General features: G+C 34.8%; 3 protein-coding genes across 6 annotated transcripts; 2 read left to right on the top strand and 1 right to left on the bottom strand.

Moving 5' to 3' along the window:
• Positions 1 to 2,290: 2,290 nt before the first annotated feature.
• LOC114377348 (homeobox-leucine zipper protein HDG2-like) lies at positions 2,291 to 9,446 on the top strand. Of its 2 annotated transcripts, none has more exons than XM_028335820.1 (13): positions 2,291 to 2,650; positions 3,168 to 3,396; positions 3,932 to 4,200; positions 4,485 to 4,602; positions 4,706 to 4,894; positions 5,395 to 5,847; positions 6,120 to 6,221; positions 6,326 to 6,526; positions 6,770 to 6,944; positions 7,058 to 7,329; positions 8,126 to 8,221; positions 8,353 to 8,733; positions 8,947 to 9,446. In XM_028335820.1, exons 2-12 carry the CDS (start codon positions 3,292 to 3,294, stop codon positions 8,716 to 8,718), a joined length of 2,346 nt encoding a protein of 781 aa, XP_028191621.1. In that variant the 5' UTR covers positions 2,291 to 2,650; positions 3,168 to 3,291; the 3' UTR covers positions 8,719 to 8,733; positions 8,947 to 9,446. The 2 variants fall into 2 exon arrangements, with proteins under 2 accessions (XP_028191621.1, XP_028191623.1); XM_028335822.1 differs by having other exon boundaries at positions 3,180 to 3,396.
• Positions 9,447 to 10,784: 1,338 nt separating this feature from the next.
• On the top strand, positions 10,785 to 12,576 carry LOC114373927. The gene is made up of 3 exons (XM_028331507.1): positions 10,785 to 10,946; positions 11,235 to 11,314; positions 12,206 to 12,576. Exons 1-3 carry the CDS (start codon positions 10,830 to 10,832, stop codon positions 12,282 to 12,284), a joined length of 276 nt encoding a protein of 91 aa, XP_028187308.1. The 5' UTR covers positions 10,785 to 10,829; the 3' UTR covers positions 12,285 to 12,576.
• A 2,894-nt stretch (positions 12,577 to 15,470) lies between these two features.
• LOC114377646 (glutamate receptor 3.4-like) lies at positions 15,471 to 21,471 on the bottom strand. 3 transcript variants are annotated; one of them, XM_028336258.1, is made up of 7 exons: positions 21,204 to 21,471; positions 20,358 to 20,736; positions 18,030 to 19,369; positions 17,591 to 17,868; positions 17,243 to 17,274; positions 16,709 to 17,118; positions 15,471 to 16,182 (listed from the first exon to the last, which is right to left on the bottom strand). In XM_028336258.1, the coding sequence occupies exons 2-7, from the start codon at positions 20,680 to 20,682 to the stop codon at positions 15,724 to 15,726; spliced, it is 2,844 nt and encodes a 947-aa protein (XP_028192059.1). In that variant the 5' UTR covers positions 20,683 to 20,736; positions 21,204 to 21,471; the 3' UTR covers positions 15,471 to 15,723. The 3 variants fall into 3 exon arrangements, with proteins under 3 accessions (XP_028192059.1, XP_028192061.1, XP_028192060.1); XM_028336260.1 differs by lacking the exon at positions 21,204 to 21,471 and adding an exon at positions 20,907 to 21,058; XM_028336259.1 differs by lacking the exon at positions 21,204 to 21,471 and having other exon boundaries at positions 20,358 to 20,900.
• Positions 21,472 to 22,941: the final 1,470 nt, after the last annotated feature.

The raw sequence follows: 22,941 nt of genomic DNA on the forward strand, positions 1-22,941 counted from the left end.
AGATCCCCTCCTAGGAAAACTTTCTCTCCTTGGGATATATCCTGAAGTACCCCTTCTAGATCCTCCCAAAATTTTACCTTAAAGTGTTCTGCTAACCCAACCTGAGGTGCGTACCCACTAATAACATTAAAGGTGTCCTGTCCCACTACCAATTTTAAGACTATGATACGATCTCCTACTCTTCTTACATCCACGACATCCTTCTTCCACTCCTTGTCCACGATAATCCCTACCCCATTTCTTGATCTGATTTTTCCCGTATACCACAGCTTAAATCCCGAGTTGTCTAATTCTTTCGCTTTTTCACCTGTCCACTTAGTTTCTTGTAGGCACATAAAATTGATCTTCCTCCTCACCATAACATCCACTATTTCCATAGATTTTCCAGTAAGTGTGCCTATATTCCATGTACCAAAGCGAATCCTCCTGTCATGAACTAGCTTCTTTACCCACACCCGTTCACGAAAATGTGGGAACCCTTGCTTACTTTTCACTACATCCGGGCGGCGATGCAGCGACCCTTGCTCTTTTGACACTGTACTCGAGCCATACAGCGCGTTGCTTCCGGGCAACGACCTAACATTCACATTATTACGTAATTGATCCATGTCATAGAGATTCGACAAAGTTTAACGTTGGCTGTCGAAAGCCTAACACAACCCTCTCCTTTTATTCGGGCTTGGGACCGGCTAAAAATAGCAAAGTTACCCTAGGCAGGATTAGTTTAAGAAAAGAAAAGAAGGAAAAAAAAGCAAGAGGAGAACCTGCTCGTTTTCTTGTCCCAAAAGGCCATAAACCATCGGTTAGAATATGTCTGATGTCATGATACTTTCAACGTAACATGGGAATTGAGAATCAGACGTAGAATAGAGGTATTCCTCAACGGCATTAAAAAGTGATGATGTAATGCAAATAGCACATTGACAAATTATCAAGTCACGGACCATATGGTCCTAGAGAAAAGAAATAAATATGAAGAACTTCGATCGATGTAATACATGATTAATTAAGTAAAAATTATAAGTTTGCGTAAAATAATATTTCACTTATTCCCTCAGTATTTATTTTAGAAATACTGTTGTAACATTGGTTAAGAAAAGTTGCGTCGAAAAAGTATCGAGTCTGAAGTTCTACTTGAGAGGATATTTGACACCATCATCCTTGTTGTATTTCACGTATTTCAACCCATGATTATATATACCCATCAAGAAAGAAAGGGATGCAACTATAAAAGGGTCATTTTATCCCACAATTAATTGACTTGGAATGAAAACGTGCAAGGCAATTATCATGATTGGCATGTGATCATGTAATTAACAATTTTAACATGCATGGTCCAAAGTCCTATTCATTAGACTTATAATTAAAAGATAATACCGGCTATATTAATAGAATTAATACGTTTATCTGGATATTATGAAAAAGTAATGATGTGGCTTCTAACAGAGAAAGCGAAATTGTCCATACACAGAATTCCCTCCTTTATTACAGGTGAAAGCCGAGGACAATATACTAGTATACTAATACTATTACTCTTTATTTTTTGTAAGATAAAAATAAATTAAACACAAAACTGTTTATGCACAAAAATTATACGATTCAATTTTTCATAATATATATATATATATATATATATATATATATATATATGAAATATACACATGTACTACTTTTTTCCACCCCAAATAATAATAACAATAACAACGTGCAGTACTACTAGTACCATTTAATTTTTTAATTTTATCCCAACCTGTTACCATTCAATTATATATATAACCATCTTTCATTCATATAGGCTAACCAAGTCAACAAAATTTCCTACGACATAACATGCGATTGCGAATGCGTTTTCAAAGTCCAGGCTAGCTAGCATTACCACTTCCTGTTCACACGTCAACAGACTTTTTCAGCAAGAAAAGAAATAACGTTTACAATATTCCGATAGTAAAAAGCTTCATATATCTTCGTCCATTTATAAACCATACACGTATTTTAATTAGTGTTTATAACACAATATGCATGCACGATGTTTTTTGAGAAAGCTATATATATAAAAGTTCACCAATTATGTAGTAACATTATGTAGTAATTAAGTACTATGGTATAGAAGCAAAAGATTGAAGTTTGGTAGCCGTCATTCGTTGCACCATCAACTCTCCTCTCCCAAGGGCAAAAAATTTACTTCACAAAAGAAAAAAGAAAAAGAAAATGTCACTCTCTCTGTCTTTCTCTCTCTTTCACTAGCAATTACACCTCTTTGGCTCACCATTAAATGCAATTGCACCATCTCAATACCCTCAGCAATAACTCATCGCTGCCACATTTTTCTCCATCCGTTCCCTCTTTCTCCTCCCTTTTCTTTACTCCTTCAATTCCTTTGTCTTTGTCCTCTCTTCTCCTCTTCTTTCTCCCTTGAAACTAAGCTTTTTTCTCATCACAGTAACACACACACACAGGCATCAAGCTTTTTCCATGGTTGCCATATATAAGCAACTTTATTTCCATATCTTCCTCAAAGCCTTTTTTTCTCCTATGCATCCTTGAAAAGGGTCCCTTTTTTGGCAACAAGCTTATAGCCCCAAAGCAGATCTAAATACTCATCTTGTTCTCTAGCTAGCTATATATCTTCTCCAGCAATTTCCACCGACTGGTAAGTGGAGGAGAAGTCTCGGTTCATGTTGATTTCATATACGATATATATCATTCACACACATTCAAGATCATTGATTTTGCGACACCAAACCGTTGACACTGTTAACAATTTTTTCTTTTAATTTCTTACTCTTTTTTGGGTGCATCTAGCTAGGGTTGCTAGAATGCGAAAGGAACGGTAGGTTTTCCATATATATATATATATATATGTATGTATGTATGCAAAAACATGTAGCTTAGTTGGATTCCCCGAAATCTCTGTGGGACTTTTTTTTTTTTGAAAATTTTCATTTTCTGATTCTGCTTGTCCGGATTTGCAGAATCAGAAAAATGTCAACACTTTGTTTTTGTGCATTATTTTTTATCAGTCGTTTCTGTGCATTTTAACATGGCATATACACGACGCGTTTTAATTATTCATTTTTTTCTTTTAAAAAAATCATACATGCGAAGACACGTTTTTGTGCCTGGGAGTTTCATTTGGCTTATTATGTTAACATGTTTCCTTTTTGAAGTGACCTTGTCAGAAACAGATCCTGAGAAGTTTTTTCAACATAAAAGGGTCTTCTCAGAAACACAACACTGGACACAAGAGAGAGAATTGAAGGAGAGGGATCGAATTTCTCCAGAGTGTGAAATATGCCAGCTGGTATTATGATTCCAGCAAGAAACATGCCCTCGATGATTGGAAGAAACGGAACCGTTGGTGGCTTTGGATTATCTTCAGGGCTTTCTCTTGGCCAGGTTAGTGTGGGCTAATTGTTTCATCTCCTTTTCTTCTTCCTTCTCTCAAATTTCCCCCCCTTTTTGTCACAATTGGGTTCTGATTCGGATGCCAATTTGATTGATGCGTTCGGTTTGCTCAATTTGGCTTTTATCCTTCAAAAAGGGCCTTTGTTTTTTCACAAGTCAAAATTGGTCTTAGTGTGAAGCCAAGCCAGCTCAACTCTCTCTTGTATCCTTCTCGTTATTCGCAAAACGCGTTATTCCTTCTCACTGTTTTGAAGCTACTACTTACTCACTCCCCGCCCCCCCAAAAAAAAACTTATAAACCTAGTCAAAATCCTCGTGTTTTCTGCACAACTCTTTTACCCTAAATAATAATTTAATTATCCCATCAATTAGTCCTCCATAGCTATGTGTGTACCAATGTGAATTAGACAGAAAGCAAAAAAGAAATTTAAAAAGTTTTGTTGTTGTTGCTGTTTTATTTTATATATATGCTTGTTCTTTTGAGTGTACTGCACTGTATATACCTCGTATTATTGTGTTGTGTTAGATTGAAAACCATAAGGCTTCGGAATCTCAAAGATCTGAAGAAATGTTCCAGCCAAACCTGATGGAAGCTGGTCAGCTCCACCCACTGGACATGCCTCAGAACACTTCAGAGAGCGATGTCCCAAGAATCCGTGAAGATGACTTTGACAGTGCCACCAAGTCAGGTAGTGAAAACCTAGAAGGTGCTTCCGGTGAAGACCAAGACCCTCGTCCCAACAAGAAGAAACGCTACCACCGCCACACTCAGCACCAGATCCAGGAGATGGAAGCGTAAGTCACCCAAAACATACGCATCTTTTTCAATGCAACTTTTTTGTGGATACAAAATTACACTGTGATAATCCAGTTCGAGTCAGAGAGATAGATAAGACTAATATGAGAAACACAACTCTTACATATCTAGGGTTCGAACATGAGACCGACTCGAACTCCAGAGTTGAGATTACTCATTGAATTGGAACAATCTTGTGTGTCGGTTGTTTATGCACCTGGTGCTTTTTAATGGAATTCAATTTGATTAATTTGTTTTAATAATTTTAATATTTTTTCTTCAGGTTCTTTAAGGAGTGTCCGCACCCTGATGATAAACAAAGGAAGGAGCTGAGTCGAGAGTTAGGGTTAGAGCCATTGCAGGTTAAGTTTTGGTTCCAGAACAAGCGCACTCAGATGAAGGTACGTACATAGACGTGGTTTTTGCTTTTTATTTTTTGTTGCTGAAAAGTGAAAAGGCTTTGCACCCTTTACGCGTGTGGTGTTTTACTGTTTTTTGTTGCAGACCCAACATGAACGCCATGAGAACACACAGCTGAGAACTGAAAACGAGAAGCTTCGAGCAGATAACATGAGGTTCAGGGAAGCTCTCGGCAATGCCTCGTGTCCTAACTGTGGTGGGCCAACCGCCATTGGGGAAATGTCATTCGATGAACATCACTTGAGGCTCGAAAATGCTCGCCTGAGAGAAGAGGTACCACAATTTGGAAGCTGCACCAACTTTGCAGCTTGGCAGATGTATTAAGACAGCAAGGACTATATTTAGCCTGAGAAACCTTTTTCTTTTCTTTTTTTTTAAATAACTAAACAAACATCATCTTAATTTCACTTCATTTTCATATATACAATTGCATAATAATTTTAACAAGGTTTTATGACTTTTCTCATTTTTACAATTTGTTATACAAATATTTAAAAATAAGAAATAGAATGATATTTTCATAATTATTTGTAAAAAAAATGAGAAATAAAAAAAAATCCTAAACTCATTGGACCAAATTGGTGGATGGTTTAAGTGGTAAATGTTTAATTATCTTTAAATAAAATCTTAAATTTGAATCTTTCATATAAATGTTTGTGACTTAAGTAAAATTATTTCTGATAAAAGATACATATGATTTAGAGCAAAGAGGCTAATTAATTAGTTATTTTTTTTGTCAATTCTTATGTATGTTGGTACGTGTTTGTGTTCAGATTGATAGGATTTCTGCCATTGCTGCAAAGTATGTTGGGAAGCCTGTGGTGAGCTATCCACTTGTTTCTCCTTCATCTATTCCTCCGCGCCCACTAGAGCTTGGGATTGGAGGTGGTTTTGGTGGCCAACCTGGAGGCACTGGTGGGGATATGTATGGTGGAGCTGCAGGAGATCTTCTTAGGTCAATAAGTGGACCTACTGAAGCTGATAAGCCAATCATAATAGAGCTTGCTGTTGCAGCCATGGAGGAGCTCATTGGAATGGCGCAAATGGGTGAGCCTCTCTGGTTGACTACCCTGGATGGCACAACTGTGCTCAACGAGGATGAGTACATCAGGTCCTTTCCTCGAGGGATTGGTCCTAAACCTGCTGGTTTCAAGTTTGAAGCTTCGAGGGAAACGGCTGTTGTTATCATGAACCATGTTAACCTTGTTGAGATCCTCATGGACGTGGTATGTGTATATACTATATAAAGAAATTATTATATAATAAGAGACTATCAGGTGATCATGATTCCAATTACTTTTTATATCACACATAATTGAGTTTTTCGGTTCGCAAGAAAGAATTAGTAAAACTATGTGTCATGCAGAGATTATGATCAGGTATCATGTAATCATGTATAGGGTGCTTAGTTCCTTGTCTCAAGTTATTATTTAGAGAATGTGTAATATTTTGATTTCTAGTCTTTGACACTAATTATATATTATGTTGTGGTTTTAAGAACCAATGGTCCACAGTGTTCGCTGGCATAGTCTCAAGAGCAATGACTTTGGAAGTGTTATCAACAGGGGTGGCAGGGAATTACAACGGTGCATTGCAAGTGGTATATATTGTGTTTTATTGAATATCCATTCTTTTTAAATGAAAGATAGTGCAACTTAGTACATATTATTTGCTGATGACATCCATTATGTTGTTATTATGCAGATGACAGCAGAAGTGCAAGTACCTTCACCTCTGGTGCCAACTCGAGAGAGCTATTTTGTGAGGTATTGTAAGCAGCACGGTGACGGGACTTGGGCAGTAGTGGACGTGTCATTGGATAATTTGCGTCCTAGTCCTTCTGCCAGATGTAGAAGAAGGCCCTCAGGTTGCTTAATTCAAGAAATGCCCAATGGCTACTCAAAGGTTAGAATTAATACACCATCATATAGAAAGAAAAATGTCTCTTTCTTAAGTGGTATTTAGTTGCTATATATATATATATATATATATATATATATATATATTAACAAAAATGGATAAAGGAAAGGAAAAAATGAATGAGACAGATGAAGTGAATCATATCATAATATCATATCCCTTGAGCAATTAAATAAGCCTTGTGGTTACATTCGGCATTTGATTTTGTTCTCAATCTTATTGCCCTAGGTCATATGGGTTGAGCATGTAGAAGTGGATGACAGAGGTGTCCATAATCTATACAAGCAGCTTGTTAGCTCTGGGCATGCATTTGGGGCAAAACGTTGGGTTGCAACCTTGGATCGACAATGTGAAAGGCTTGCTAGTGCCATGGCAACAAACATTCCCACAGTAGATGTTGGAGGTATCTATCCATCTATATATATATCAATGAATTCACACTCATTCTTTAAATTTCTTTTTTCTTAATTATGTAATTGACCTTAATTATAATATTAATTATAATGATGATTTTAGTGATAACAAACCAAGATGGGAGGAAGAGCATGTTGAAACTTGCTGAGAGAATGGTTATAAGCTTTTGTGCTGGAGTGAGTGCATCCACTGCACACACATGGACGACACTTTCTGGAACTGGTGCTGATGATGTAAGGGTGATGACACGTAAGAGTGTAGATGACCCAGGAAGGCCTCCCGGCATCGTTCTCAGTGCTGCAACTTCTTTTTGGCTTCCTGTGTCACCAAAAAGGGTTTTTGAATTCCTCCGCGATGAGAACTCCAGAAGTGAGGTAATAATCTAGTTGATGACGTATTAATCAAAACTATAGGCAACAATTATGCACCAATGATTGTCTTCTTATCGAATGTTCTAGGCTGCATTATTGTGTGGTCTTAGGTTACTAGACTTGCTTCATTTAGTAAAAATTGCCTAGTTGGGTGTGTGATGTATGTCTCTATGTTGATATGTACTCATCATTTTTAGTTATCATACGTCAAATTTCTACCCTAAGTTATCTCATCGATTACTTTGAATTCCACACATCTTTTTCAAATTGCCAAAGACGATCATGAAGATCATCAAACTTCGTTCCATATTATTTTGTGTCATTATGACTTTTCACCAATTAATTTTAACGGATAATCAGATGTAATCCTCGGTAAATTAAAATTTTAAATTATGTTAGACTTTTGCATCTTACATCATGTTGCTTTCTCTAAATCGATCGTCCTTAATTTTAAGTAAACAAAAAATAATGATAAATGAACAATTACATATTACAATTATCCTTTTAATATCTCTTATTTTTATTTATTTATTTCTTATCATATATCACTGGTTATATTTATAATATTTCTCTTTATTCTCTCTTCCCCAACAATAAATTAAGAACAAAGTTAGTAAATGGAAGATTAATTGGACATTTAAAAAAATTATATATATATAACAAAAGGGTACGTATCAAATTCTTGAATTAGAAGTTATTGTGTTTGTCTTTGAATGTTATCTCTTCATCTCATCTTAATTAAATTTGTTTGTTTTTTATGATTCATCTAACTTTTTCAACCGGACCCTTTGGAAAACAGTGGGATATTCTTTCCAACGGTGGAGTTGTCCAAGAAATGGCACACATTGCCAATGGCCGAGACACTGGAAATTGTGTCTCCCTACTTCGTGTGAATGTAAGTTGACCAACCATATAACCACATTTACTATTCATCAATTTCACCAAATCTTTCTTTTTCATTAATTTCTAGTCAAATTAACAAAGTGAATAAGTTTGACTAACCCAAGTTTCGAATGGTGCATGTAGAGTGCGAATTCAAGCCAAAGCAACATGTTGATATTACAAGAGAGTTGCGCGGACTCAACAGGATCTTTTGTGATATATGCTCCTGTAGATATTGTGGCAATGAACGTGGTTCTGAATGGAGGGGACCCGGACTACGTGGCTCTTCTTCCTTCAGGATTTGCTATACTCCCAGATGGAACCACTGCACATGGAGGTGGCATTGGTGACACTGGACATGGTGGTTCTCTCTTGACTGTGGCATTTCAAATATTGGTTGATTCGGTTCCAACCGCAAAGCTTTCTCTTGGATCTGTTGCTACTGTTAACAATCTCATTGCCTGCACTGTTGAGAGAATTAAGGCTGCTTTATCTGGTGAAGTTGCTTGACCTAATGGATCATCGGTAAGAACCCCACACAATCCAATTAACACTCCTATCTAAACATTATACTAATGTTTTTTACAGTTTGCACTTGATTCTGAGTTCTGACTCTTCATTTTAATGGTCTGTTTATTATTATTACTGCCTCGGGTCCTTATTATAAGAAACAAGGTAGTATTATTAGTTTTTTTGGATTTTAATGGTCTCTTAATTTATTTGTAAACTTGGATGCAGTTTAGAAGAAGGATAAAGGGGTGCAATGCATTTTGGACAAATGGGGAGGTGTTGGGAACTTCGGCTTATACCAAAAATGATGAGAATTGAGAAGTCAAGAGCGCACCTTGCATGATCCTTTCTTAGCACCCAACACAGTGCTGAGAGGATTAAGGTTCGGGAATTGACTTCCCTGGAAATAGTACATGCTAAGAGCTTAAATCAAGACCTTAGTACTTCTCTTCACCTTCAAAGACTAAGTATTTATAGTTAGTGTTAGCTTCTTCTATGATTAGGTTGTAGCTTTGACTTGATCTCTCTTATGTTCCTTCTATTGTTTTTTGTGTTTTGTTAGATCAACGCACTAGCCTTATGGCTATTAAATGGGAAGCTTGCACCGTTAGTGTAGTGTTTAATTAAGTTCTCACTACGCTACACATGTTTGACCCTTTTAAGGTTTTCAAATGAATGTTCCTTCCAATTTGCCCAATCTCATTCAGTAATTTAAGTCTCGTGGTTAATTTATTTGTGTTTGTTATTTCCACCATATATAAATGTTGAATAACATAGATGTTAATGTGTAACATGAAAAATGTTTGGGAGGATGGATATATATATTGTAAAAAGGGTGGGTGAGTTCCCTTAAATTAATATCACATTAAGGGCAGGCATTAAACTGACCCGTACGACTTCGATCATATAAACATGGATAATGTTTTGTGAAAAATAAAATAGAATAACAAAATTTTTTCCTTTTAATTTTAAGGTATAATTTTAAAATGTATACATGTATATAGAACTAAAAGATGATTGAGTAAAAGATAGAAAATAATTGTATATGATATCACACAATGTCAATCTTTTTGTTAAAATAATTTGTATAATAACATTTCTGTTTAAATAATGTAATTGATCATAAATAAGTTTATATTCTTATATCATCAAATAACAACTTTGAGATATTATTATACTTCCTACATCCACTTTTTCATCTTTGATACCTTTTCAATCTCTTACTACTTATTACATCACACACCACTTCGCTTAATTTTCTTCCTATCTCTTTTAAGCAATAGGTGTATTTACTCAAAGCGAGTGCCAAAGAATTAATTCTCCTGACGTATAATGTATGCACAATTTTTTGTTCAAGGACATGCCCATGAATATCAATAAATTTTAAAACAATGTAATTGCCAATTTGTATACTATTTTACACCTGATTTTTAGTTTTAGAGAAAATATAAAGTTTACAGTATAACACTGAAAGCAGCCTACTTATATTAATTATGAGTTTGGATATTGAACGTTTGGATGTTCTTTCAGAGTTGTCAACTTATTTGTTCTCATGTAAAAGTACGTATGATGAGTCATACTTTGGCAAATTGAGCAGAAAAAAATAAAGAGAAGGTCTCCTTCTAATCACATCAAAGTATGCAATAGGTCGGACAAGAATAAAACATCTAATACTCAAACTTTAGCTTCTTAATAAAAAAAAATATTTGTTATTAATTTTTATAAGTAAAGAATGATTTATTTATTGATAAAAAAATTTAACATATAACTTTAACTTTCTCATTTAAATTAAATATATTTTTCTTAAAATTTGTTTTAGTTCTTAATACCTGTACCGTATGGCCAGCCCTGTTTGCAACTCTTTCAAATCCCCGTTTCTCTAAATCGCAAGTAGCTATAAGCCTGTAACGCGTGAGAGAAGATGATCGAAGGGGGAGACTGAGAAGTAGGGGGGTGGGAAGAGAAGAAGAAAAAAAAAAGATGAGATGTAAGAATAGAAAAGAAGTAGGTGAAAATGATAATTCCATTTTTAGGTCCGGCCCAAGTAAAGTTGTTTAAAGTCCAATTAGTTAAGTTGGGAAGAGAGAGAGAGAGAGGAGAAAGGAGGAAAGATGAGTAGTTCATCAAGGCCGGTGCCGAGGAGAGAGAGTCCATGGGGAGTCACCGGAGAGAATCATCCTGAACCCAAAGCTCACCGCTGCAATGACCGTGTCGAGGACGTTATTCAGGTGAACTGGATTTTTTTTTATGGTTAATTTTTGTGAACTGGATCATGCTTGTTCCTTATTATGGTATTGAATCCATAAAAGAATCGACAAAGTTCTAGGTCACATTTTGTATAGAGCTAGATTGGGATTATGAGATGTCTTCCTAGGTAAATTGTAACATGATGAAATTGTTCACATGATTCGGGGTCTTAGCTTGTTTCAGATTGTTTTCTTTGATTTGTCATGTGCTTATTTTGGGGTAAGCTTGCTGTTATTGTCTCTAAGTCCTGGAGCTGCTATATTTTTTAGGCTTGCTTTGAGGGAAACCCATTCAAGACTGTTCCGGGACCTTTCAAGCTCTTCTGGCAGTGCATGCGTTCCAAACCCGGGTCAGATTCTCATCTTCTCTTGTCTTATGAATTTTGTGAATTGATTCAACATTTTGCTTCAAAGGAGCCATTGTTGTAACATAGTGGACATGGATATGACACAATGTGGGACAAATTATAAGACATGACACAGATGTAACACAATGTATGAAATTAACATAAAATACAGATTTTAAGTATGAAGACAGAATCTGTTGAAAGGAGTGAAAGAAAGAGCAAACACATACCAGTTATAAATTTATAATAGTAGAATTGTCGAGAACTCAGGAGTGTGCAATATAGCTCTGCATCTGCAATATATGAATACTTTTACCTTCTCAGGAATCATGAGATGAAGAGTTGTGAAAGAAGTTTCTGAGTGCTTTCCGTTAATAGAGTAATGTATGTGTATCTTAGACGCAGCTACTATTTTAAAGTTTATGTTTCTTTGGTGATAACATACATATATCATATATGTCTGTATCTTAATATAATTAACAACACCAGGACTTCCTGAAATCTGGAGATGGAGAGGCTTTGATAGCAAGTGCCAAAGAGCAGTGATTAGTGTGCACCCCATTTTAGGGTGTATATTGGTGGAGGGAAGAGAGAGATCGAAAGAAAAAAAGAAAAGAAAGAGAAAAAGTGATTGATGGGAAAAGTAGTATGATAGGAAATAGAGAGTGATAGCAAGAAAATGAGGTTAAATGGGATGGAAGAGAAAGTGAGTATATGAGTGTAATTATTGAATAGCGAAAGGTCTGCCCCTGCCCTTGTAAGGATCAAATAAAGTAATCAACTACTGCATCGCTATTTTATGTTTTCTTGTATTTGCATACCTTGTCTTGGCTTTCCCAGTAGAAGTTTAACAGTTACTTCATACATATGACATTTGTTTTATGGCTATTGCAGTGAGGAACCAACAGCCCCATTTACTTATCTGGATTTGGAGCCTCTAAAGAGAGAAACGGAACCTGTGAAACCTGAGTAGTGTCACTTTTACTTACAAATGCCTTAACAGCTTTGGCACTGCATGGTCCTTTAGTGGTTTCTAAATTTCCCTCCGTGTGGATTTTTTTTTTTTGAGAAAAATATGTAACTAAATTGTTTTTGTTGCTTTGCTACATAAAACAGACGTCCTATGCCGCTTTGTTCTGTTCTTCGGTGGTACTTGCTCAATAAAACATGGCTAGGTGCGTTCTTGAATAACTTATATTATAATGTTTGATGTTATAACAAAACATTAATTAATGTTCTGCTGGATTAGTTTTTAGTTTTCGATATATATGCGTGACAAATTTCAATTCTTCTGGGCCTACTTGTCTTTGTGTAAATTTAAAATGAAGAAATATCTTCTTTCCTTGGGTATTATAATGAGGTGATGTGAAATCATACGTACTGATGTCTATGACTTGTGTGACCAAAACAGAGGATCCATGGATAATTTTCGTTTGTATTTAGAAAGGAATTCTCTTACATATCTTCACCCAGTGGGCCAAAATGTAGATGGCCAAACAGCCCTTTATTAATAAATTCCAATTAACCAAAAATGTAGAAGGTCGAGCAGCCATCGGCCAGAGTTCCAATGGGCAAAAATGTACTAGGTCCAGCAACCTTTGGTTTTGGAGATGTAGTGGAGTAAAATGTAGAAGGCTTGGTATTGAGTTGTATTGAGTTAATTATTAGTTAAACTTATTACAAGGATGGAACATGTCCAACTTATTTTTTTTTATAAAAAAACCTTTATTGTCCAAGAACATCTTTCAGCTATTACCAACCTATAAAAACTCCACTTATGTACCATTTGGATGTCAGGCTACACTGGTTCGGGCTCATACCCTCCTCTACATCTGTCCAACACCATCCTATTGACACCAAAATTAAATATCAACAACCATCAATCATGCAATGAAAAAAGATGTTAAAATGGTAGAAACTTTTTCTTGGGATTAGGTAGCCTAGATTCTAATTGAAGAAAAACAGTTTTAAACTGAATTAATTTAGTAGTATTGTAAAGAGCACACCTATTTAACGTGCATCGACTTGTTAGATCAAACATAATCAAACTTTCAACAGTTCTTGCCGGCCACAGAAATTTGATCTTTTGATTTTCCACCACTGTACAGTTCAATTACTGAATCTATTTTCAGATCAATTTATCAATCTATTACTCTATATTACTATATATACTTACACATGGATATTGGTTAAATAGGCTAGTTGCATTGTTGAATAATCTATTACTCTATATTACTATATATACTTACACGATTCGATGCAACCACAAAAGGCAACTAGGCAAACGACATCGAATTCAAATAGTTAACAGACAAGATTGGACAGAAGCAAAAGGATAAATTGATGGGTAAAGTGTATTTTTTATCCCAAAAAATATTTGTTTTAGTCTTTATAAAAGTTTAACACGATTTTAGTCTTTATACATTATACTAAAAATGATATGATTTTAATTTTTCATCATGAACTGAAAATACCTATTTCTGAACGAACACAGAGACTAAAAATATATTAAAATCTTATAAGAATTAAAAGAAACATTTTAAAATATTTTGAGATTTAAAATTAAAACATGCCCTAAATTGAATAAAAGTAGAAAAGTGGTGATGGTTTATTTAAAAAAGGCTTATCCGACGGCTGAATCATCATCTTATCTTCATCCGACACAACTGTATCTATTCATGACTGAAGCATCTTCAATAGGGATTTTAGAAGAGTTTCTTAAGTGAAAAACAGTTTTTTATTGGAACAAATCTATATGGTAAGAAATTTTTTTAATAAATAAGATATATATCTTCTGCCAGAAATTATTTTTTAATAATAAAAAAGAATATTTATCTTATACATAACTTCATAATTAAAAAAGTATATATAATAGTGTAAATTTCTTGAAGTTTTTTAGAATTTCTTACCATTAAAATAAAATTATAATATGAATATGATACTTTAGAGTTAAAGAAGGAATGTGAAAATAAAAAAAAGAAATAGAAAATCTGTTAAAGATGCTCAAAGTGCACGGCCGACAGAAAATCTGTTTTCCTTTAAAATGATGAAACTTGTCATGTTCTCCTTTCGTTGTACATGAATCACTTATCTACACTTAGAATTGAAGGACAAAAAATGAGAGTAGAGAAATAGAAAATTGTATATTAAAAAAATCATTTTATTTTTTAAATAACACGAGTGTAGGATCGTTGAATGTTGATAAAAAAAAATATAAAATCCAATGACGAATGATGACACCAGAGATATCCGATTGAAAAAGACAAATATTGACACATTTTTCCAAGTTTGGAGAATAAAGTTTTCAGTTGAAGAACAACACTAGATCCCTCGGGAAACATGTGGAATTGCCACATGTAGTGGTTATAATTCCAAGCGACAGGCTCCACATGGTGAAATTATTTAATTGAGTTATTCAGTCTTGCAGAATTTTATAAATATGCGTAATTATATAAAAAGTTTTGCAGGTTTGTGAATCTAAGAATTTTGTAATTAGTTTAACTTTATTTCAATAAAAAAATCATCTTAAAAAATGAAAAAGTGGGAGTCAACTTGTGGAAGATCTCTCTATGACAAGTACATGCAGGAGTACTCCTATTCACAAAGAAAACCTTAAGCCTAGATAATGTGAACGTGGTTGGTAGGGTGCACAGATTCCCCTAAAAAAAATATTCATGATGACAACTGATTCTTTTTTGAAGGAATGGCAGCTGATACTATAAGATTAGATTATTAAACTTGAATTTGCTGCATTTGTTTTCTCCAAAAGAAAACAGTTTGTTAAAGAACTACCCTGAGTGAATTGGACAGATACTAACTCTTGAATAATGTTGCAACTTAGCCCTTTTAACTTTGTGAGTATAACTGTTGAACTAAAAAATAAGCAAGTGAATCTTGTTAGATTGTTTCACTTTTTAAGTAACTCGAAGTGAGCCAACCTATATGAGCTTCTTTGGCTCACTTTGACACCTTGGATAATGCTGCTCTTGAACCCTTGTCATTTGTTCAAAGTCTGTCCAACCACCACTCATTGATAAAGTTCACTTTATAAAAGGTTTATCATAAGATTGGAACTTTAAGCATATAAGATGATAATTCCAGCGAGGATATTCTCTGAAGAAAAAATCTCCTATTCTTGAATAATTCTTGATTGCAGACGTAAAATAAAACTGTTTGAAATGTATTAAGGTACAATTGTCTAAATCTAGTGCATATTGGTCTGAATTAGACCATGATTGTTTATTTGTTTTCTTTATACTGTTTTAATAGTAATCTTATAGCCACAGTCCCCTATCTAAGAAGGTAGAAGTTTAAATAGTCCAATGTTGACAAATTTGTGTCAATACTGTTATTATGTTATGGCCTAAATAAGAGAAATAGAAGAAGAAACTAACAAAAATATACAAGGTTACTTAGGTGGGTGAACTAGATTGGCCATCTAAGCTCAAGTTGCGTCTCCTTTTCTTACTCTTCTGCCTAAGTATCTCTTTGATTTCTTTTTCTTTCTTATCCACAAAATAAATTAAGTCCCTGAAGCTAGTAGTGCTTCTGAAAAGCCTTTTACCTTTAGTAGGCCTATTTGGTGAAGTTTCCTCGTCGTCTTGCTCGGGTTCTGGGCTGAATTTTGTGTATTGACATAGCACTCTAATGGAGAATGCAACCAAAGCAAGGAGACATGCAATGCCACATATAAGAAAGAGACCCCAGAAGCTACTCAGAGATAGTTTATTTAAATCAGCATCATTATCTGGTGCAGAACAATCATGTTTCAAAAGCCATTTATCATGGATCTTTTGCAGGTCACCATTCTCCGAGAGTTGAAGAATGGCGGTTGACATTTCAACAGCAAGGGGAGAGTCTCTCTGGAATGCCTGTCATCATCAGGGTATCAAATATGAGAATAATATACTGTTGTGTGAGGTATAAACATAGAAAGCATACTAATAGAGTCACAAAAGAAACAACTTCAATAAGTACATGAACTTAGCTCAAACCCTTTTAAAAAGTAATCTAAATTTAGATGCAGTATTATAAGTATTGCTCTCCAATTAAAATACATGCGTCTGATAATTTCTGCTTTCATTTTGATAACTAAAATCGACGCCGATTTTGATTAGAAAATAGTATGAACAATATTCTAATACAATTCTGACACAAAATAAAAAGGTTATTGGATGAAGATATAGAAATCAAGTTTAATTTCAACAAATTGTTAGCCAGTGTAACTTTATCAATTAAAATCATCTCTAGTATGACTTTTAAAGAAGATATCATAAAAGATAACAAGCTTATCATCTATGGTGATTTATTACTAGATGATGGTTGTAATTTACACCATCAAAATATAGACTATTTACTCAGAATCTAAACTATAGACATGAAAATAAAGATACTTACGAATCCCCAACCACTTTTAGTGAACTCCTGCCCAACGGTTCTGACCTTACAGTTGGTACTTGACATTAATATTTCAATATAAGGAAGCTCATCAACAACGGCCACAACCCCTCCATCTTTTGGTCCTTTCTCGAGGGCATCAATATATGCCTCCATATTTTTCAACGTAACTATCCTTGATGGTTGTATATTGAGTTCCTCTGTCAAATACTTGCGTGCAAATGACCCTTCTTGAATTCCAATTGGTTGAGTACCTGATATCAAGCTGTCAATGCCTTCAATTTGTGATGACAGTTGCTGCACTGTGAGGATGGATGTTAAACTAGCTGTGTAGCTTGAATTGATAATTAACACCACAAAAAGCCATATGATTAGCACCAATCTCCCAAGACCACTCACTGTGTTCTCTCCTGCGCCAGGTCAAAACAGCAAAGTGGGTCACAAAAACGTTTGCAATGTTATGTGTCAAACAAAATAAGGATATTCACAAGCCAAAATTGAATTTATGTGAATGAGAATTTGTGGGGCACGTACTGTGTGAGAAAAACATTGTTGAGAAACTAAACCTGCAAAATAGGAACTTATCTCAGCAAAATATGTTAATTAAAGTAAGCCATGCGTCTCCTAGTACTAGACATGCTATGCTGGGGTTGGAAATTCAGAAAGGAACTCATTTTTCCAAGGCATTTTAGAAAAGAATAAAAGAAATGAGTTGAAGGTATGAAATCATATATTAACCTCAATTCTAACTAATAAATTACACTCTCCTATTCAATAGTTACAGTATGCTATGATATTGAAGGTTGCGATGCCAAAGACACACTTTGTCACATTCCAAAAGATTAAGCTAAAAAAGCTTTCAAATGGTCAGAACATACTAACCAAAAGACTGTCATGAGTTGTTTCTTCGGTCTACCACGGAACTCTGGATTGTGCCGGTGCTCAAGAATCCATACAACAGTTCCCACAAAGATAAAAAAGGCACCAGTAACACACCACATTTGAGCAGTGAAGGGCTTGAGGAAAGACCAAGGACTTGATTTGGTCTCCTTGACAGGAACAACAACAACCAGCCCTGATTCCATATAAGGTTGAGTAAAATCCAAAATCCTTGTCCTGTTTGGGACAATTGTAACATCACCAACAGCTGCATCATAGTTCTGAAGAAGTAAAAGGCCAAATTAACATAACTATTAGAATCTGAAGAGACCTCAACCAACCCTGGAAACACAAGATAGTGTTCCACAATCTAGACACTACATTCAAAGACTATCCACAACTGGAATCCATATGAGGCTGCAAACTAGATTTAGAAACTTACATTTAGTGCAACCTGACTTGCAAGGTCATCATAGCTAGGATTTCTATTACCAGGTCCAAATAATATATATTCTCGCGGGACAGGATAAGGCAACAAGTTTATGGCAGCTTCAAAGACATCAATGCAATAGCCTCTTACTCCAGGAGGGTTCTTGTCTTTAGAAACAAACTCCTTGTAGCTTACTCGGTTAGGAACTGCTATTCTCAGTGGCTTTCCATTGTTGGGGAACACCCAACCTCTTGGTTTAGCTGCAGTTTCTCCAGGCCATATAACACCATACAGTTGCTGACTGCTTGTTGAAGTGTTAGGTGGTTTCTTATACAAAATTTCTGGAGTCACAACTGAGAGACCTGAGTAATTAGACCAATAACCAATTCTGCGCATTCCAGAACCACCAATATTCAAGATATCATATGCTGGATGATTTCTATTCCTTTCAATATCAAACTGAACTGTTCCAGTCAGACCAGAGAAATTGGTGCTCAAAATTGTCTCAAGAAACGAAGGGCCATCATCAAAAACACGAAGCGATTGTAAATGCAACATGCTTCCATTTGTGTCGAGCAACTTAGGGTCAGAGGAGAAAGATACGACACTACCTTTTTTGAGAAAAGCATCAAGAGCACGGGCTACTAACCAAACAGTATCATATGCATACAATGCATAGGAATTGAAGCTTGGAGTCTCCTTGGTTTTTAGTCTCTTCATCCTTGAGAGAAAACTCTTCTTTTCATTAGTATCGGGAGTGTGATGACGCAAAACCAAAACCCCTTGTAGGAGGTTCATTGTGTTAGGATCAACTGGGTCTAATGAATCGAGTGTCGAAGCAAGTGCATCGCTTGCAATCCACACATAGCCACTGTTCATCATTCCTAGCTTATTAGCAATAGTGAAGATATTCAAAAAAGTTTCAGGATTAACATGAAGAACAAAGACCCGTGATTCCATTAAGTTCACTCCATTTAACAAGTCACTGATGTCTTTCTTGAGCGCACCAGGAGGGAAAGCAGCCTTGTAAGAGATCTTGGCACGTTTCTTTGACAGAGCATCTCCAAGTACTGTAATTCCATTCCTTCCATTGTCATCATCTACATAAATGGCTATTACCTCCCTCCATCTGTAGTAATCAACCAAGTCTGCAATTGCATGCATCTGATAGTAGTCACTTTGCGTGCTGCGAACAAAATATGGGTACTGAAGGGAAGATAGAGAAGGGTCTGTTGCCCCAAATGAAACAAGAGGGACATGGAGTTCATTGACAACATGAGAGATGACATGGGCTATTCCTGAGGACTGTGGACCAATGGCAGCAATCACTTCATCCTCCATCAACTGCAAAGCTACATACATGATCAAGAAAAATCAATGAAGCTTTGTTCACTTCTTTTTCACACACATGGGACTATAAGAGAGAATCTGCAAATATAGTCTACAGAAATTCTTCTCTAAATTCTGTCCCATTAATTAATAGCTATGCAAATGGCATAATGTGATGTTAATGAATGGGATTTGGATCAGTTTAGATAAACTTCTCAACTAGTACTTACTTACAGAACAAGAAAATATTAGATTAAATGAATCGGACTACTATAAACTAAAACTAATTTATATACCTCAACTTCTGAAGAAGGCCAATGGAAGAACTTCTTAAAAAGTTGCAATACATAAGTTGATGAGAGAAGTTTGATTCATTTTATCTTCTTATTATTTTCTTTTATAAGTACTTATTCTAGGCCTTTGTTCAAAATTCAGGTTTCTGTTCTCTAAATGATTGGCTATCCACTGACTTTGACACGAATAGGACTGTGATTATGTAGACCTAGATGTATTTGGAACCTAACCTAGTTTCGCAGCAACAAAACCAGAAGCATCAGGCATTTCACGTGCAATGAAACACACAGTACTGCCTAGCAGATTATGATTTAGCAAGACTGATAAGAAAGCAAAGTTATTGTGCAAGAAACTGAAGGATACTCTTGAAATGAAACACACTCAAACATGGCAATTCATTAAGTTACAAAATTGATCATAATTATACACAGAATAAAACATACCATGTGAAGAAGCGCGAGGACAGGAAGATTATATCCATATTGCCTGAATTCTAAGAGCATGTTTGCTGATCCTTAATTTTGAAGAAACAATCTTATTTTTAAGTAAAAAGATGACCCAATAAATTAATCTAAACAGGCACCGAGTAATAAAAAGGCAATGGACAAAAGCAAGAAGTCTAATTTGAAAATAAGAATTTTCCTCAAAAACAAGACCTCAAATTGAACAAAGAAGCAGCATCTTAGTAGCTTCATAAATTCAAGTTTTGGCAAATACCTTCCATTGTTCCAACAAACCCACTGCAATTTGTATCATGTAAAATAACTTTCAGCTGAATGCCAGGGAGAACACTCGAATCAGCATTAACATCTTCGAAAGCAGCCATAAGTGCAGGTTTTGCCGATCTTCCAATTATAGAATTAAGAGTAAACAGTGCTCCAACTCTTAAAACTCTTGGTGCTGAAGAAGTAGTAGAGTTTGTGATGGTAGTTCTTGTCCTTCCCACCACCACCTGTGCGGGAATCCACAAGAACAAAACCAAGAGCAACAACACCCTCCCCTCAAACATTCGTCCATGCCTTGTGACCCACAGCACCTCCATTTGCGAGAAAACCCCTTAAAGTTCTTCAGTTTAAAGCAGATCAGAACTCAGCACCTGCCATATGCAAACCATTTCAGCAGCAGCAGCACAAAGACAAATATGAGAAGGCAAGAATCATCATAGCTGGAAGGAGCCAAAGACCAGAATATTTTGGTCTTAAAAGTTGAAATAAACTCATTCCTATTCCTAAAGAAAACATAACCCCCCTTCAGATATCCACTTACCCAGATGGAAAAATATGCTGTTATCGTATTCAAGTACTTTAGATTTATTAAATATACATGCTTGTAAAGGTATAATTATAATAAATTGCTAATAATAAGCAAATCAAGGTCAGAAATCCAAGGTGAAAACTACCACTGAAACCATATAAATAAGGTTGATGTGTTGGTGAGTACAAGACCCATATATATATACTTAATATATTGAGAATATCGAGAAAGAAACAACGATATTATAATAATATAACATGATGCAAGAGAACAAGACATAGCGAGATAAGAGTATCTAAGATTACTTACCGCAACGCCAAACTTAAATTTATCAAAGCTTCCCAAGTTGCAACAGTTTTGAACTCTTTGTTATATATGCTAGTGGAGCATGTGATTGAAGACTGAGATAGCCCACTTCACTAGCCAAAAGAATGAAACAGTTGTGTTTCAAGGTGAAAGCAAAGAATCATAGTCGATTTCAAGACTAAAGAATCAAGCATTCTCTTCTTCTCTCCACGTTAACTTCATCAAGTGTGTCACAAAATCTTTGTCTTCTCGTGAGATAACAGCTTTTCAGTTGTTGGGACTGTTATTTCGTGAATCACATTTTTTTTCTCTTAATGAGAAAAGGCGTAGTGACGGTAACGTTGTTTGTGATGGTGACGGCATAGCTATAAAGATATATCAAATTTCTATTTTTATATGGTAATATTTTTTGGTACCACATGCTTCTTCTGCTGGCTAGTGGTGCACACTGTCTAGAGGGACCAAACATATTCAAGATGTCACAAAATGGCTATAAAAGGAAAATCTATATATTGTATGTCGCTTATTTACTTGTAAATGCTATATAAATTTTAAATAAATGATAATATAACAAATGTTAAAATACTAGACATAACTGAAGTGTAGGTAAAATTAGAATAACCAAAACTAAAACTAATTTGTGCGATTACGAAGGATAGAAAAGCGACAGTAAGTTACAATAAAGAAAAAAAAGCAACAATAAAGAATATTTAGAAAAAAAATATAATATAACAATTAAAAATAAAAATTAAAACCTTGTAAGCTAAAACAAACATTCTATTTATAATGCATAAAATTTGAAATGCAGTTTATAGAATTACCACATTAATTTCTATTAACTTTCATGTTGTACTCTGTCAGTATTTTTTTTCACTGTTAGATGAACATTTATTGACTTTGCATTTATATAGTGTTGTGAATGTCAAACTTGGTGGTTCAGTGAATGTGAGAAAATTGGAAATTAGCTAGCAGAAGCAAATATGAAATGGTAAAAGAGAAGAAAAGATTGAAATTCTTCCAACCTGCGACCACTTCTTGGGTGCATTAATTGCACAAGTGTAAATATCCTCTGTAAAATGACGGATAGTAATCACAATGGAGTGCGGACAAGAAATTATAAGTCATCCACACGTCTTGAGAGAAAAATAAAGAATCTCACACGGAGTTTCTCAAGAGAAAATTAGTGAGTCAATAATAATTATTCTTGTAATTTGTATTTGAGTACTAAAATATACTTTTGGTCTTTTTAGTCTCCTATTGATTTTATCAATGATTTTGATTATTCCATTAATTAATTATTAGTTGATTATTCATGTTCAAACGTTAATTCTAAATCCTAATTATAAACTCTAATACTAAATCCTAAGCTCTCTCACCCATAAATCCTCTGTCTAATATTAACTATGTACATAAAATTATTTACATGAAAAGAAAAAAAAAAGCAGTGGAATCTATAAGAACTTAAACAATACTCATATATTTTAAAATCCACGTCATTTGACAGAATCAATATTACATTAAATATTTTAAAACTTCTTAATTGATACTTTGTGAAAATACTATATAAGAAGAGTGGATGAGTAAAGAAAGATATAAAAGGTATATTATTAAGTTATCTAATATTTTAAAAAAAATTAACAAATTAATTATATTTTTTAATACATGTGATAAAACTTTAAACGTCATATAATTTAATGGAGTAAAAAATAGATAATTGAAAAAAGTTATTTACTTTATCGGT

This window comes from Glycine soja, chromosome 11, assembly GCF_004193775.1.
Source record: "Glycine soja cultivar W05 chromosome 11, ASM419377v2, whole genome shotgun sequence".
Classification (NCBI taxonomy): Eukaryota; Viridiplantae; Streptophyta; class Magnoliopsida; order Fabales; family Fabaceae; genus Glycine; species Glycine soja.

Coding starts and splice junctions, on each gene's coding strand:
- LOC114377646 (XM_028336258.1), bottom strand. CDS start 20,682: ATGGAGGTGCTGTGGGTCACAAGGCATGGACGAATGTTTGAGGGGAGG. Junction 17,275..17,590: donor CAACTCATGACAGTCTTTTG/GTTAGTATGTTC, acceptor CCTATTTTGCAG/GTTTAGTTTCTCAACAATGT. Junction 16,183..16,708: donor CTAAAAGTGGTTGGGGATTC/GTAAGTATCTTT, acceptor TGATGATGACAG/GCATTCCAGAGAGACTCTCC.
- LOC114377348 (XM_028335820.1), top strand. CDS start 3,292: ATGCCAGCTGGTATTATGATTCCAGCAAGAAACATGCCCTCGATGATT. Junction 3,397..3,931: donor CAGGGCTTTCTCTTGGCCAG/GTTAGTGTGGGC, acceptor GTGTTGTGTTAG/ATTGAAAACCATAAGGCTTC. Junction 5,848..6,119: donor TTGAGATCCTCATGGACGTG/GTATGTGTATAT, acceptor TGTGGTTTTAAG/AACCAATGGTCCACAGTGTT.
- LOC114373927 (XM_028331507.1), top strand. CDS start 10,830: ATGAGTAGTTCATCAAGGCCGGTGCCGAGGAGAGAGAGTCCATGGGGA. Junction 10,947..11,234: donor GTGTCGAGGACGTTATTCAG/GTGAACTGGATT, acceptor TATATTTTTTAG/GCTTGCTTTGAGGGAAACCC. Junction 11,315..12,205: donor TGCATGCGTTCCAAACCCGG/GTCAGATTCTCA, acceptor TGGCTATTGCAG/TGAGGAACCAACAGCCCCAT.